Raw genomic sequence first — 13873 nt, forward strand, 5'->3', positions numbered from 1 at the left:
GTTAAAAACCCTTTATTTATATAGAATGTCTGGAATAACTAAGGATTAAAATAAGGGTGGGGGAAAACCCACAAATTGTGATTCTGGGTCTACTCAAAATGGGGTGATGGTGGTGAGTTCAGTTGTCTGGAGGTAACAGGGGTCTGGACACAAATCTGCTGACAGCACCTCTGCATTTTTTAACAAGAAATTGGGAAAATGTTTTTAGGATTGATCCCATCTAAACCCACCTTATCCACCTGTCATCTCAGCAGCCAGGACTCCAAGGAAAAGGGAACACAGGCAGTTGGCATAGCAATAGAGCTGTGACACTCGTGCTCCTCTTAAGAGTCACATTACTCATCTCCTGTGAAGGTAGCGTGGCAGGAGCCTTCTCAGCCCAAGTGACACCTGCCAGGTGTTGCCATGGAGCACACAGGAAAGGCAGCTGTCATGCACAGAGAACAAAGCTCTTTGGAACAAAATGCTGCTTTATATCAGCTTTTGTGTCGTGGATTCCCACTTCTCCTCTGACAGCTGAGAGTCTCCACGTGACAGCTCCCTCCTGTCTCTCCTTGTTTGGAAAGGTCACTGCTCTTCCCTTCTGGGCCATTCTGTGCTGCTGCTCACCCTGACCAAGGATCATTCCAGGGATCTCTGGTCCACCTCAGATTTCAAGAGACCAAAAATTTACAGATGAAAATACTTGAGCTGTAGAAAGTCAGAAAATATTTTCTGCACAGGCTCCGAAACCGTAACCTGACCCTCAGCCAAGTGACGTCGTGTGCCTGGGGCCAGCTGCACAGAATATACAATATAGCTCACCAAAAATATGTGCTTAAACCACATCAGATAAATCATCTCCTACAAATACCCTTATCCTCCACTCCCTCTGATGAGAGCAGCCACGAGTAATGAACTCTGGAGCAGCTGCCCGTGCCGTGGACATGGGAAATGTGGGAAGACGAAACCCAGCTGCAAGGGTTTGGGGTGACAGGAGGAGGGGGAATGGTTTTAAACTGAAAGAGTAGATTTAGATTGAATATTGGGGAAAAATTCTTCCCTGTGAGGGTGGGCAGGCCCTGGCACAGGCTGACCAGAGAAGCTGTGACTGCCCCATCCCTGGAAGCGTCCAAGGCCAGGCTGGGTGGGCCTTGGAGCAGCCTGGGACAGTGGGAGGTGTCCCTGCCACATGCACAGCTTAGCAATAATAAAGCATCAGCAGAAACAGCACTGGAAGAATCTATGCCTTTTATTTATTTATTTCAGAAAAATACTTCTGCCAAGTTTATCACAAAAGTCATTGAACAATGAACATCAACAAACAAAATCCATACCAAAAACTGAAGTGAGAGGAAGAATGAAACAAACGGGAAAAAATAGCAGAGACTGTTAATTCCCCCCACCCCCTCCAAAATCAGGAAATTTGCACTAAAGCATAAATATGGAAGAACAGGAATTTTCCTCGAGTTCCTTTACTGAAGTTTGATCAGTTGAGTTCAACATTTTTGAGGAAAAACCACACACCTCTGCCTGGCTTTTCCAACAGCCATTCTTCCTAGAAAAACCCCACACACAGCTCCTAGGAGGAGGAACATACTTCACTGCTGGGCATAAAACCTACTAAACCAACCTTTCACCCCCCATGAAGTTTCCTGGAAGGCTGTAAATCAAACCCCATCATCTCCATCCACTGTTGGCACAATCTGGGGTCCATCTACCAAAGGCAAGAGCCTGAGGCTGCTGTAAACCCCCAGGCACTGCAGCAAAGGCAGGGTGGCTCCAAGCTCCCAGAGTCACTTGGAGGCAAGGAAGAGACATCCCAGAGTGGCCACTCTTCCTGCCAACCAGGAAGCCTACCAAAAATACCTTTTAAAACTCTGAATTGAAGGTAAGGGGACCTACAGGGAAACTGGAACTTGGCTACTACTAACCCAAATATGACAAGTAAGAAGAATCATAAACAACAACAAGAAGAAGACAAAACACGACTGTAATGCCCCATAATGTTAGAGTCACTCAAAAACTGTGTGTGAAATGCTACATGTGTTCTTCCTCTACCCCTTTCTCTTCCCAAGCCCATTCTCCAACTACCTAAGACAAGAAGAGAGAACTAGTGCTGGTATTTCACAGCTCTTCTAGGCTAGGACAGGAAAACACTACACTTCACCCCAAAAACCACAGGCTACTCAATTCCTGACCTCCTCAGGTTGGATAATGGACACAGACTACTAAAGCAGCCTCAAACCCACAGGAGAGGTGGAAGGAATCATGTCCCACTGGAAGTTCTGGATAATCTCCATCACCTTCTGCATTGTGGTGGACAAGAGCTCCTGTTCAGGGCTGGATTTTGGTGTTAGATTAAAGGTTTTTTGATTTTGATGAGTTTGGAGGCATTTTCCAACCTCACCCAACAATTCCATGGTGTTTTCTGCAGATGACACAAGGCTTGACAAGATGGGGCATGAGAAGAGCATCCACTAAAGGTAAGTGAGCTTGTGGCATTTCATAGGCAGAGCAGCCAAGGACAGACTGACCACTAAGGGCTTGCAATGAAAATGCTCCAAGAAAAAGTTCTTTGGGCTGAAAGGAAGGCTGGATCTGCTGAGAAATGACACGGACACAGGAGCAGTTACTGCAGGCTTGCAGCCCAGGGATTGTGCTTGCACAACAACACAGAGTTAGGAGCAGCCCATGGCAGCCCCTCTGATGGAGAGGGGATTGCAAACCTCCATGATGACAGTGGATATCACCTCACAACAAAGGTTCAGCTCAAAAATAACCAACCTGGCAGGTTTGGGTATAACAGAAAGATGGAGATTTCTGAGGACTAAATATAGGGGAGGGCAAAAAAGAAAAAAAACCAGCCCCATCATCTTACAGGTTTAAAAAACCAAAATCATAAAAAGAACACATGGAAATGCTTCAAAAACAAATGTCCCTTTTCCTGATAGCTCTATCAAAAAGAAAACAAAAACCACATAAATGTAGCATATGTTGTACATAAGTAGTAACAGAGGAGAGTGTTTAGCTACTGCCACAGTTCGCAGAGACGCTACAACGTAAGGCACTTGGGATACAAAGCATCACCAGCTACTGTGTGAAGAGACAGGATTGTGCAAGTGGAAAAGCTGCCTGAAGCCAAGCAGGCAGGAGGAGGAATCATTCAGCAGCTGTGTTTTTGGGAGGCTCTATGTGTCACCTGCTAACAGAGTCAGCAGCTCGGCTGCTGCGAGGCTCCGGCGCTGCGGAAAGGCCTGAGGCTCTGGGGAGGTGTCAGCCAGCAGTCGCTCCTGGAGGGCACTGGCAGCAGATGGCAGGGGATGGGAAGAGACAGGAGAAAGGAAAAACCTCTCACACTACACCTTTTCCACCTCCTCCCCAACATAAAGCTCTTCTGCCCCCGATCACGCTGCACTGTGGGTCCTGTCGCTGCCTCTGAGCTAAAAAGTGTTTTCTTCTCTCAGCACAGGCTACGAGGAGCGATGGCAAGGTACCACCAAGGGCTCTGCTCCAGCCTCCTTCCCCAGCCCCCCTGAAAACAGGGAAAGCCCTCTTCTGCCAGTATCTCTCAAATGTTGTGGGGATTGAGGAACAAGAGGAATTTGACTAACTGTCCTCATGGCCCTGCATGTTTTCTCCCTCCAGTGCTTCCTCAACAAGGAGAGGGGAGGAAAGGACAAAAGACACCCAAATAAATGGGAAAAAGCCCAACTCAACTCAAAGAGGGGCAGAAAATCAACCGTCACCTGTTCCTCAAAACACGACTGGCACGAAGGACAACAGCACAGCCTCAAGCTGGAATTGCACCTGGAGAGAGCTGGAGTTCAGCTGCCCCCATGGGCTGAGCCAGGGGCAGGACAAGGATCAGTCCTGGGCTGTACAAGGAGAGCACCTCAGCTCTGTGTCCCTCTCCTCACCCAGCCAAGGGGACACAGCACGAGTCCCCTGCTCCTGCCGTGGCAGAGCAGAACTAAAGCTACGGCCGACTTCGCTGCACAAGAGGCACCAACAGCAAAGCCCAGCTCAGGAACCGCCCCAGAGGACAGTGTGGGGACAGAGGTGCCACTACTGCTCACCTGCCCAACCTAGCCTGGCACAGCACCCCAAAAAGAAGCCCAGTGAGATGGCACTGACCCACGAAACCCCACACAGGTGCTGCTCCCCAGCGGAGTCAGCGAGAGATCAGTCTGGTGGGATGTGGCTTTGTCCTGCCAGCACATGGAGGTGGCAGCGGGCAGGAGCAAGAGGGGGAAGTGGTCTGCAGCAACAGATGGCCTCTGAGGTAGATTTGAGACAATTCCATCTGCCAACAGCTACATGTCACAAGCCAGGCTTTTCCTAAAATTCAAGCTGCTCCTTGCAGCCCCGGCCTCCTTCCCCTTCCCTCCCTGTCATCTCATTCACAGCTCAGAAAGGGATGGAGGGGCTAGGATTTTTGGAAGAAACCCTGGATTTGATAGCACCTTGGGTGGATACAAGAGCTGTATCCTTTGGAAACAAAGAGTGAAGCTGGTGGCTGCCGATGGCACGGCTGGACTGGTGTGGTAGGGATGAGGAAGGCTGAGGTGACAGCATGAGGGGCACTGTCCCACTGATGCAAAAACCCTTTGCAGCAATCAGTTTGTCACCTGGATGTGGTCACAAGCAACAAGAACACCAGATCCATGAGGCACAGACAAGCTGGCAAAGGGCCTGGGGCTGACAGGAGCCAGACCAGCGCTCAGAGCAGGGCAGGCCTCAAGGATTCACGTGGAACTGAGGATGCTGCTGCCCCATAACAAAACACTGAGAGCTGCAGAGCCCTGGGCCCAGCTCTTGGGGCTGGGAGGCCCAGAATAACTATGGACAACCAAGAGAAACCCAGCTGGGGCGAGCAAAGGCTGGGAGGTGGACCTTCCATATGAAGAGGGAAGTTCTCTCCATTCTCTGCTGCCCAGCTCTCCAAAATTCTCAAAAGCAGGGTTCAGAAAACCCCAGTTAACTGGAGGTCCACCAGGAGACAAGACAGGGTTGAGCTTCCTCCATCAGACCCTGGTCTCTCTTTGCAGCATCACCATCCTGCTGAGCGCTGGCCAGATGTGCCCCATCTCACCTGAGAGCACCCCTGAGCCTCAGATCTCACAGCCCCAGCACATTCCCCCAGGAATCTGATCCCATAACACACATTTGGTGCCTTCAAGCTGTCGTGGCCCTGTCCCAGGGGCTCAGGGAAGCACCATGAAGAGAGGGGAGGAACATGCTGTAGGAGAAAAAAGGATTGTTTGGAACCATCTATGATACATTTGTAACCATTAATGAAAATAACCAAACACTAAAATAGAAAAAAAAAAAATAAAAAATTGCACACTGGTTTACGATCAAACAGAGGAAAGGCAAAACCAGGAGGGATGGAAAGGGTTCCTGTGAGGGGGGATGGGAGAAGGGGAAAGGGGCCTTTTTGGTTTTATTGCAAACAGTTCACGAGAGCAAGAAAGGAAGGGAGGAGAGCGAGAGACACCTTGGGAAGATGATTCCAAGCCTTTCAAGATGCCACTCGTGAGGAGCAGGAGGAGGGGCTGCTCAGTCCTGGTATCTCGCCCTCCTCCCCAGGAGACAACCCTTGGCTTCTACGGAGACTTGAGCTTCTTGGTGCGAGGTGAGGTTCCGTTCTCTGCTTTCACCACTCCGTTCTCATGGTAACCTGGGGATGGCAACAAAGGGACACGGAGCTGGTGAGGGGTCCAAAGGGTAATCTGAGGGAGCTGGGGGGTGTTTAACCCGGAGAAAAGGAGGCTCAGGAGGGACCTTCTTGCTGGCCTCACCTCCCTGACAGGAGGGTGCAGCCAGGTAGGGCTCTGCTCCCAGGGAACAAGGGACAGGACAAGATGAAATGGCCTTAAGCCGCCACAAGGGAGGTTCAGCTTGGGCATTAGAAGGAATTTCCTCACAGAAAGGGTGGTTAAACATTGGAATGGGCTTCTCTGGGAGGTTTGGAGTCACCACCCCTGGAGATGTCCAAGGAACGACTGGACATGGCACTCAGCACTCTGGTCTGGTTGACACTGTGGTGATTGGTTAAAGGTTGAAATCCATGGTCTCAGACGTCTTTTCCAACCTAAACCATTCTGTGATTCTATGGAGAAAGAAACTTTGTCCCTTGCACAAGCCAAACCCTTTATCCTCTCAGGACAGGCCCACAGATGTGGGGAAACCCCCACGACATCAGGACACTGCTGGGGACGCCCTGCACGGGCAGCAGCCTTCTGGGGGATGCTGACCCCCAGCACTGACACCTCCACAGTGCCACCCACCCTTCCAGCACTCACCCGAGTCCCTCTTGAGCAGCTTGGTTTGCTGCTTGGTGCCAGCAGGGGCGGCGGCTCGCTTCCGACTGCTCTGCTCGTTCCAGTACTCCCTCCAGCGCCGCAGCTGGAAGTGGATGAAGCGCCACATCACCGAGGCCTGGAAGAGGCACACCAACAGCAGCACACTCATTCTGCCAGGAGCGGAGAAGAGGCAGGCTGAGAACACAGCAGCGAGGCCACTCCCAGCCCGGCCTTCCCCCCACACCAGGGCCGGTGGCCGAGGTCCCCCCGCGTGGCCGACGCCGTCCCTTCAGCCACCATCTCTCCTTTCTGCCACCCCTGAGCCCAGAGCAGCCACCTTCCTTTCCCTCCACACCATAAAGCCCTCAGGTTTTGGTGCATTGATTCTTTCAACTTTAGGGCAAGAATGGATGAACAGGATCACCTCAACCAGCACTGCCCAAAACACAGCGTGGCACAGTCAAGGCACGATGTCCCCGGATGATCTAAAAGCTGGAAGGGAGGTAAGAAACACCCTCAAATTGTCAAGTGTGCCAGCAGTCCTTGGCTTCAAAAAGCTTGGGAATGACCATGCCTAGCAAATTCTGGACTGAACCCACAGCTGCTGCAAGGGTGAGAAAGGCTCCCAGACTGCAAGGCATGATTAGCCCAATTCACCCTCTGCTTCCCACATCAATGGGCAGCAAAACATGGCCAAGCAGAAGGGAAAATGCCTTCTCCTTGACCACATCCATGTAAATGCACTTACAGGTACAAGAAAAGCTTGCAAGCATTTCTCCAAGATAGGCTTGCACTTTAGAACTTCACTTGATTAACACTTTATTTCCTGACTTTTCCCCTCCATTTTGGCTCTGCATAGCCTTTAAACCCCTCCTCACTTCCTTCTGCTCACTAAGACCTTCCCTAAATGCAATCAGAATCAGATCCCCATTGTTTGGATCCCATTTGGATGGAGCTTAGAGCAACCTGGTCTGGTGATGGTCTCCATATCCATGGCAGGGGTTGGAACGAGATAACCTTTAAGGTCACTTCCATCCCAATCCCAAACCATTCTAGGATTCCATGATTTCCAAACTCAGCAAAACCCACGCTGGGATAACACTGCCAAGAAAGACACAGGAGACATTCCTACCTGAAGAGAATGTTGTTGAAGAGGAAGCTGAAGAAGTTTCCTCTCTCAGGGTCCAGGGCCTGGCTCTCCACACGTGGCAGCCCAAAGCCGATGACCAGGATGTACAAGGTGAGGGTGAAGAGCCTGGTGACCACGAACACGACGGCCCAGACGTTAAACCTGCAGGAGGGGCAAGCAGAGGTGTGGGCAGGAGCAGCCCCAGTGCTGACCCAGGAGGTGAGAGCGAGACCCAGGCTCTCCTGGGCTCCAAAGGAGGTCGGGAGCCACAAGCAGCTCCCCTGCTTACAGCTTCTCGTTGTTCTCGTCCGTGAAGTAAACCAGCCGCGCCATGTGGAAGAAGAACTCGGCCAAGTACTGCAACAGCAAGAGGATCAGCCCCAAGCGGGTTAAGCTGGCAGGGAAGAGGAAGAAAAAAGCATCACTGGCCTGGTCAACCTTCATCCTTCAACCTTCAAACTCAGCTACAGCCTTGGCCCTGCTGTCCATGAGCTGCAGCGCCAGCCCAAAGCCAGACCTCTGTGCAGCAGTGGGAGTAGGACAGCAATAGGGGAAATCTTTGTCTACAAACCATCAACACAATCCAAAACATGAGCAGAGCGGGGCTGTATCCAACACAAAACCCCGTGGCTGGCAAAGCTGCTCTGCTTTGTATCAGAGAATGGCTTGGGTGGGAAGGATCATCTCATTCCAACCCCCTGCTCTAGACATCTTCCACTGTCCCAGGTTGCTCCAATGCCCATCCAACCTGACCTCGAATAATTCCAGGGATGGGAAATGCTCTGGACAACCTGTACAAAGTGCCATACCACCCTCACAGGCAAGAATTTCTTCCCAGTATCCAAATCTCTCCTCATTTAGTTTAAAACCATTCCCCTTGTTTTATATACCTGCCTAGGCAGAAAGTCTCTCTCCACAAAACAATCCCATTTATTCCTTCTAAGCTCCTCACCCCACTGAGGATTCCCAGGTGACTCCCAGGGCCAAAGAAGCTGCCCAGCCCCATCCCTGGTGTGTGAGGGATGCTGAGGCAGGTGAGTGACTCACTTGAGCAGGTAGGCGCCGGCGATGTGCAGCAGGTAGAGTGAGATGCAGCGCAGCTGCCGGGGGATCTCCTCCTGCCAGGGGCAGAAAAGCCAAATCAACCTCTCAGCCCTTTCCACCCATCCTCTCCCAGAGCTCCCTCTCCCAAAACCTCCACCTGGCTCTCACCTTGCGGACTTTTTGGAAGTAGAGCTCGGGCAGGGCGTGCAGCCAGTATGCCAACTGGCACAGGTAGAAAAACTTCACCTGGTACCTGGAATACACGGAGGAGCCACGTGAGCCAGCCCAGGCCACAGCAGGACCCCAAGAACCCAAGTGCCAGGGCAGCATTGGGCAATCCCTCCACTGTTTTGGAGCCATAGGATTTCAGAGAAATCCTTTCAGGGCTGAAATTATCATTGAGCCGAGAGAGCTGCACATGGAGTTTATCCAGATGCTTGTGCTATGATCTCTGTGCTCTCAGCAAACCTCACTTTTGTAAAACCAAGAAGGAAGGGTAATCCCCCACTACATTTCTGCTGTGTAAAATGAACAGCAAAGAGATTTTCCCAAGGTGATGCAGGAAACAGGCAGGATGAATAACCAAGCCCACAGGGCCTTCCTCATGAAACCCTCTGGAACAGCCTCCCCAGGCTCACAAATGAGATATCCCCATTCCCCATGGTCTCACTGCAGCACCCTTGCTGCAGGGTGCAAGCAGAGCGTGCTGTGCTCTCGGCACCCTACTACCAGCAGGCAAAACTATGGAGAGGAAGGAAGTGGCCAGCCCCAGAACAAAATGCCCCCACAAGTGCTTACGGCAGATAAACATGCGGGTAGTTTTCCCACAGACTCCGGGGGTTTGAAATGTATCCTTCCTGAAAAAGAGAAGAGAGGCAAGGCTTCAGCAAAACAAAACAGGTCATGAGAGGGTGGGCTGATGGTACATGAAACGAGGAACTGGGGATGACACCCAAGTCTCGTCACAACCTGCAGGAAAAACCACGTTCCCTGTGAGGGCCCAGGCTGAGCTCTGCATCTCTGCCTCCCTAGCACCCCTCTAAAATTTCACCAGGCCCCTTGTTTGGGGGCTGAAGGCTGCTTGCTTAGTTCCACAGAGGGTCCCAAATTCAGGAGAGGATATTTTGGGGTCTGGAATGCTCTGGAGGTGTGGGGTGAGATTCCTGTAGCATGGCTCAGGCAGCCGTGTGCATGGTCCACAGGCTTCTTCCCCACTGGCATTTCCAACCCCAGCAGCCCTTAAGCAACAGGAAGTACTTCTGAAGAGAAAAAGGAACAGAAAACACCAACAAAAATAACTGGATGAATTGCATAGTTTCATTTTTCCACCTCTTGCCTTACAGGACAGGACTCCCTTCTCACTCCTGACACGGATGCTGCCCTGGGCTTTGTGAGGACATGCTGGCATGGGAAATTTGTCCTGCCCAGTCAGCATCACCCATCCCTGTCTGTCACAAGATCCCTTTTTTTTTCAGATGGGGAAGGCCAAGGAAGCACAAGGGTGACCTGCTCTGCACATGTTGGCTGTTTGGGGAGCACATCGTAGCAATGTGGGTTGTAGGAGGCTCCAGCCCCACAGCTGCTGAGGGATGGGTCTGGCACTGGGCAACGGGAGACCAAAACCAGCAGCATCAACTGTTTTGCCAAAATTTCCTTCCTCAGAGCCCTGTGGGGCAGAGGAAGTGCCAGCAGATCTCTAGAAATGCTGGCCTTGAATAGAAAAGTAGTTCTCTGAGAAGGGCTGGCAGGACCCTCTGAGCAGTGGGGAGGGGATCTGTCCCAAGGATCCACCCCCAGAGCCACTGGACCACAGCTGGACCCCAATGGCTGCAGGTAGCAGAGCATCATCACTTCACACTGCCAAAATAGTCAGAGCTCTCTCACACCACCTGTTCTTCCCTCCCCCTTCCTTCCCAAAATGAGAGTTTTTCCTCTAAATTCCTTGGGTTGACACATCCCCAAACAGCATGGTTTCCCTCAAAGATTCCCTCACCATCAGCTTGCCAAGGAAGGAAGCACAGATCCCAAGGAGGGATCCCAAAATTCTGCCCATTAGCCCCATGACCCCACAAAAGGCACCCAAAAACCTCAAGGCACTGAATGTACATATGGAGGACAACAAGAGGCTGAGACAGGCATCAGCTCCTGGAGCAGAGGATGGAGATGATGGGGCCAAGCAGGATTTCTGGGGCCCAGCTCCAAAAATATTTTACAACCCGTTTACCTGTGCCTTGTACAATACAGGAAAAGGCTCTCCCAGAACTGCCCTCACAGAGTGGCTGGAAAGATCCACCACAGCTGAAAACTAAACTGACTGAAATGTGCCTGTTTTGGCCCAGAAGCTGGCTGGGGACTATGCTGCCAGTGGGGTTTTGTGTTCCAGAACCCACAGTTCCCCCTGGAAACCCAAATGCCAGCCAGCCCTGTGCCTTACCGTCACCACGACGTACAAGCACCAGATGACAGAGGTGAGGTGGAAGGCAACCAGCTGCCCTGATTCATTGAACTTGCTGTGTTTGACCTTGGAGAGATGCAGACGCCTGTTGATTTTCTGGGAAGGAGCAGAGGGAGAGACAAACAACAAGAAAACATGAGCCACCATCAACTCTCTCTCTCCTCCTCCTCATCCCAAGCAGCCTCCAGAGATGAAGGCTCACTCATCACCACCTCAGCCCCCCAGACCACCCCCAGAACAGCATTTAACTGCAGCAGGACCGCAGCTCCCCGTGGGATTTGAGGTATTTTGAGGACACAAGACAGGGAATGGCACTCACATCCAGGGCGTATTCCTGCACCACTGCATGCAGGATGATGGCGATGAAGATGTAGAAGAGGATGGTGACCAGATCCTTCAGCCCATAGTGATACTGGACCAGCTCCCCATCTGCAAGGAGACCAAAGCGTGGATCAGACCCCCATGGCCCAAAGGATTTCCAGGCAGCAGGAAACAGCCTGGATGGGGACAGCAGGAGAGGTCATGGCTATGCCAGTGGTAGGGAAAAAGGGCTCTCTCCAGGGCTAGCTCAGGAAACCACCACTCAGAGGTGGGTGGTTTCCCCTCTAATAGGTACACACCTCAAGGAAGGGGACACTGGGGACACTAAAAGCTTCCCCCTGCCACAGGGGACAGCTTGGCTGTGGAGATGGGAATTTATCACCTGGAGGGATGAAGACTTGGCAGGCTGAAGCAGGTGATGGGATCAGGGATGCACCACTAGGAACATCAGGGCTTGGGATAGGATTTCCACCCCCTCAGTTATGATTTAACACTTCCTTATGATCTCCCACTCCTCCCTGAAAACTGCTGGAGCAGGATTCAGCTGCCTAAACACAGATGCCTTCTGCTATTTAGGGATCTGAGGCAGCAGCACAGGGCTGGTGAGAAACAGGACCCATAGGAGTCTGTGCCCTTCTGGAGCAACAGGAGTCCAAACAGCATCTAAAATACCCCAGACATCTGCATTTAAGTGACTATTTGCAGCTCTTAAGCTTATGGGGAGAAGCAGAATTAGGAAGGCTGCAGGAAGCATCATCACAGAAAGCTCAGCCCACCCCTGGCTGCTGCTCTCCCTTACCCTGATCCAGTCTGTCCTCTCCTGATACCAATGCTGGGAAAAGACTGCTCTGTCACCAGCCCTGCCTACCCTAAACAAAGCTTCATTCCAGATTTCTAAGATTTGAATGGGGTTTATGAACACACCTGGCACAAGGACATGAAAACACCCTGTCCTTAGGAGCCCCGGGTGCTGTGCAGACCCAGAGGTAAAAATGGTGCCTGTATCCCAGAGCAAGGTAAAAGACAGAACTGCAAGGCCAAAGAAAATAATATCACGTACATGTGCTCTGCCTCCTCTCTCCAGGGCACCTCAGAAGCTCCAGCAGGAGCTGTGAGAAAGCCTTGGAAAAATTTAGATTCCTCCCAAGAAGCTGCTGCAGCAAGACCTCTCTCCCCACTAGCTCTTGCCCTATACTGATACCCCAATAACTGGTCCTGGGGAGGTGTTTCTGTGCCCCCTGGGACTTCTTGTATCAGGAAAGAATAAATCCCTTAAAAACCAGCAGCGGAAGTTGTCTGGACTGTGCCACAGGGGAGAAAGAACCACAATTTAATCTGGAAGCTGGATGATTCCTTCAACCATAACCAAAGCCTTTAAGGGCAGAGCTTTTATCTTCCGCATGTCTGCCTCATTGTAGCTCCACTAATCCCAACACCCTGCTCTTTCTTTGGATGATTACTCAAACACTCCCAATTAACTGCAGTTTTCTGCCACCAGGCCAGGCTTTGTGCCCCGGGCATTTGGCTCATCCCGAGCCCAGGCCTTTACCCAAACCACCTCCTGCTGTCTCCACGCCAGTGCTCAGATCCCTGCCAGATCCAGAGGGGCTCTGAGCCAGGAAGGCAGCAGCCAAAATAGGAACAGGGGCTGGGAGCTGGGACACCTCCTCTGGTCCGTTTGGTTCCGAGCTGCACCGGCTCACAGCCTCCTGGAATTTACTCCCTGGGAATCGGAACCTGCCGGGAGCAGGGATGCTGAACACCAAGTGCATCTCCATACCCTCCTCTCCATGTGCCATCCCCAAAAATCAGCAGGACAGGGATGACATGTACAGCCCCTGCTGCTTGGCAAAGAGGTAAATCCCTCCTGTTCCTCAGGAGGAGAAGAAGCTGCTCCAGGCAGGCGATGACACAGTTGGATCCTGCCCGACCAGGCTTGGAGCAGCATCCTCACCCTGAAGGCAGCACAGAGTGGCCTGGTCATGGCAGAAAGGGAGAGGAAGCTTGCCCAAACTCCCTGGAAAGCATTCCTTCCCAGCCCTGACAGCGTGAGGACTGGCAGACAGGACCAGAGTGCTCTGAGCCACTCAAACTTTGCTTCTTCACAAAATATTTTATTTATTTATTTTTTAATTTTTAATCTCTGCCAGACTGAATTTACTGCCAGACAAGACCCTGAGCAGCTGATCAGCAGAGGGTGAGCCCAAAGCAGCTAGGAGGGAGGATCTGGGGCAGACCAGGCTCAATGTTCCTTGGGATTTGCAGAGCAGAGGCATCTCTCACCTGCTGTAGGCACACTAACATTATACTGAGGTAAGATGAACAGGAAGGCAGTCTTGGCTGTGACCTGTCAAAGACACAAAGGTGAGAAGAAGCAAATCAGTTGTTAAATCCATTCCTCTGGACCAGTTTTTTTCTGTCACAATGGGAAAGGCAAATCACCCAGGGAGATGCACTGGCACCAGCTTCGCTTGCAGAAACACTGAACCTTGCACTGGTCACCCACAAGGTCCCAGATGCATGTCCAAAAAGGGGAAAAAAGGCCTGGGATGAGACATCAGGACATCCAGAACCCAGGGCTGTGCTGCTCTTCATTTACTGAATGATAGAATTGAATCATGGAATATCCTGAATTGC

At 51.6% G+C, this 13873-nt stretch overlaps 1 protein-coding gene across 1 annotated transcript; it reads right to left on the bottom strand.

Annotated features, from left to right (window-relative positions):
• Positions 1–1213: 1213 nt before the first annotated feature.
• On the bottom strand, positions 1214–13662 carry TRAM2 (translocation associated membrane protein 2; the record flags this gene model as incomplete). The annotated part of the gene is given in 11 exon segments (XM_033512947.1): positions 1214–5662; positions 6288–6457; positions 7420–7578; positions 7706–7810; positions 8464–8534; positions 8629–8713; positions 9259–9317; positions 10895–11011; positions 11235–11344; positions 13520–13611; positions 13613–13662. Coding segments are annotated over 11 exon segments (1092 nt in total), but the record flags the coding sequence as incomplete, so codon positions are not given.
• Between the last annotated feature and the right edge of the window lie 211 nt (positions 13663–13873).

The sequence above is a fragment of the Parus major genome, chromosome 3, assembly GCF_001522545.3.
Source record: "Parus major isolate Abel chromosome 3, Parus_major1.1, whole genome shotgun sequence".
Taxonomy (NCBI): domain Eukaryota; kingdom Metazoa; phylum Chordata; class Aves; order Passeriformes; family Paridae; genus Parus; species Parus major.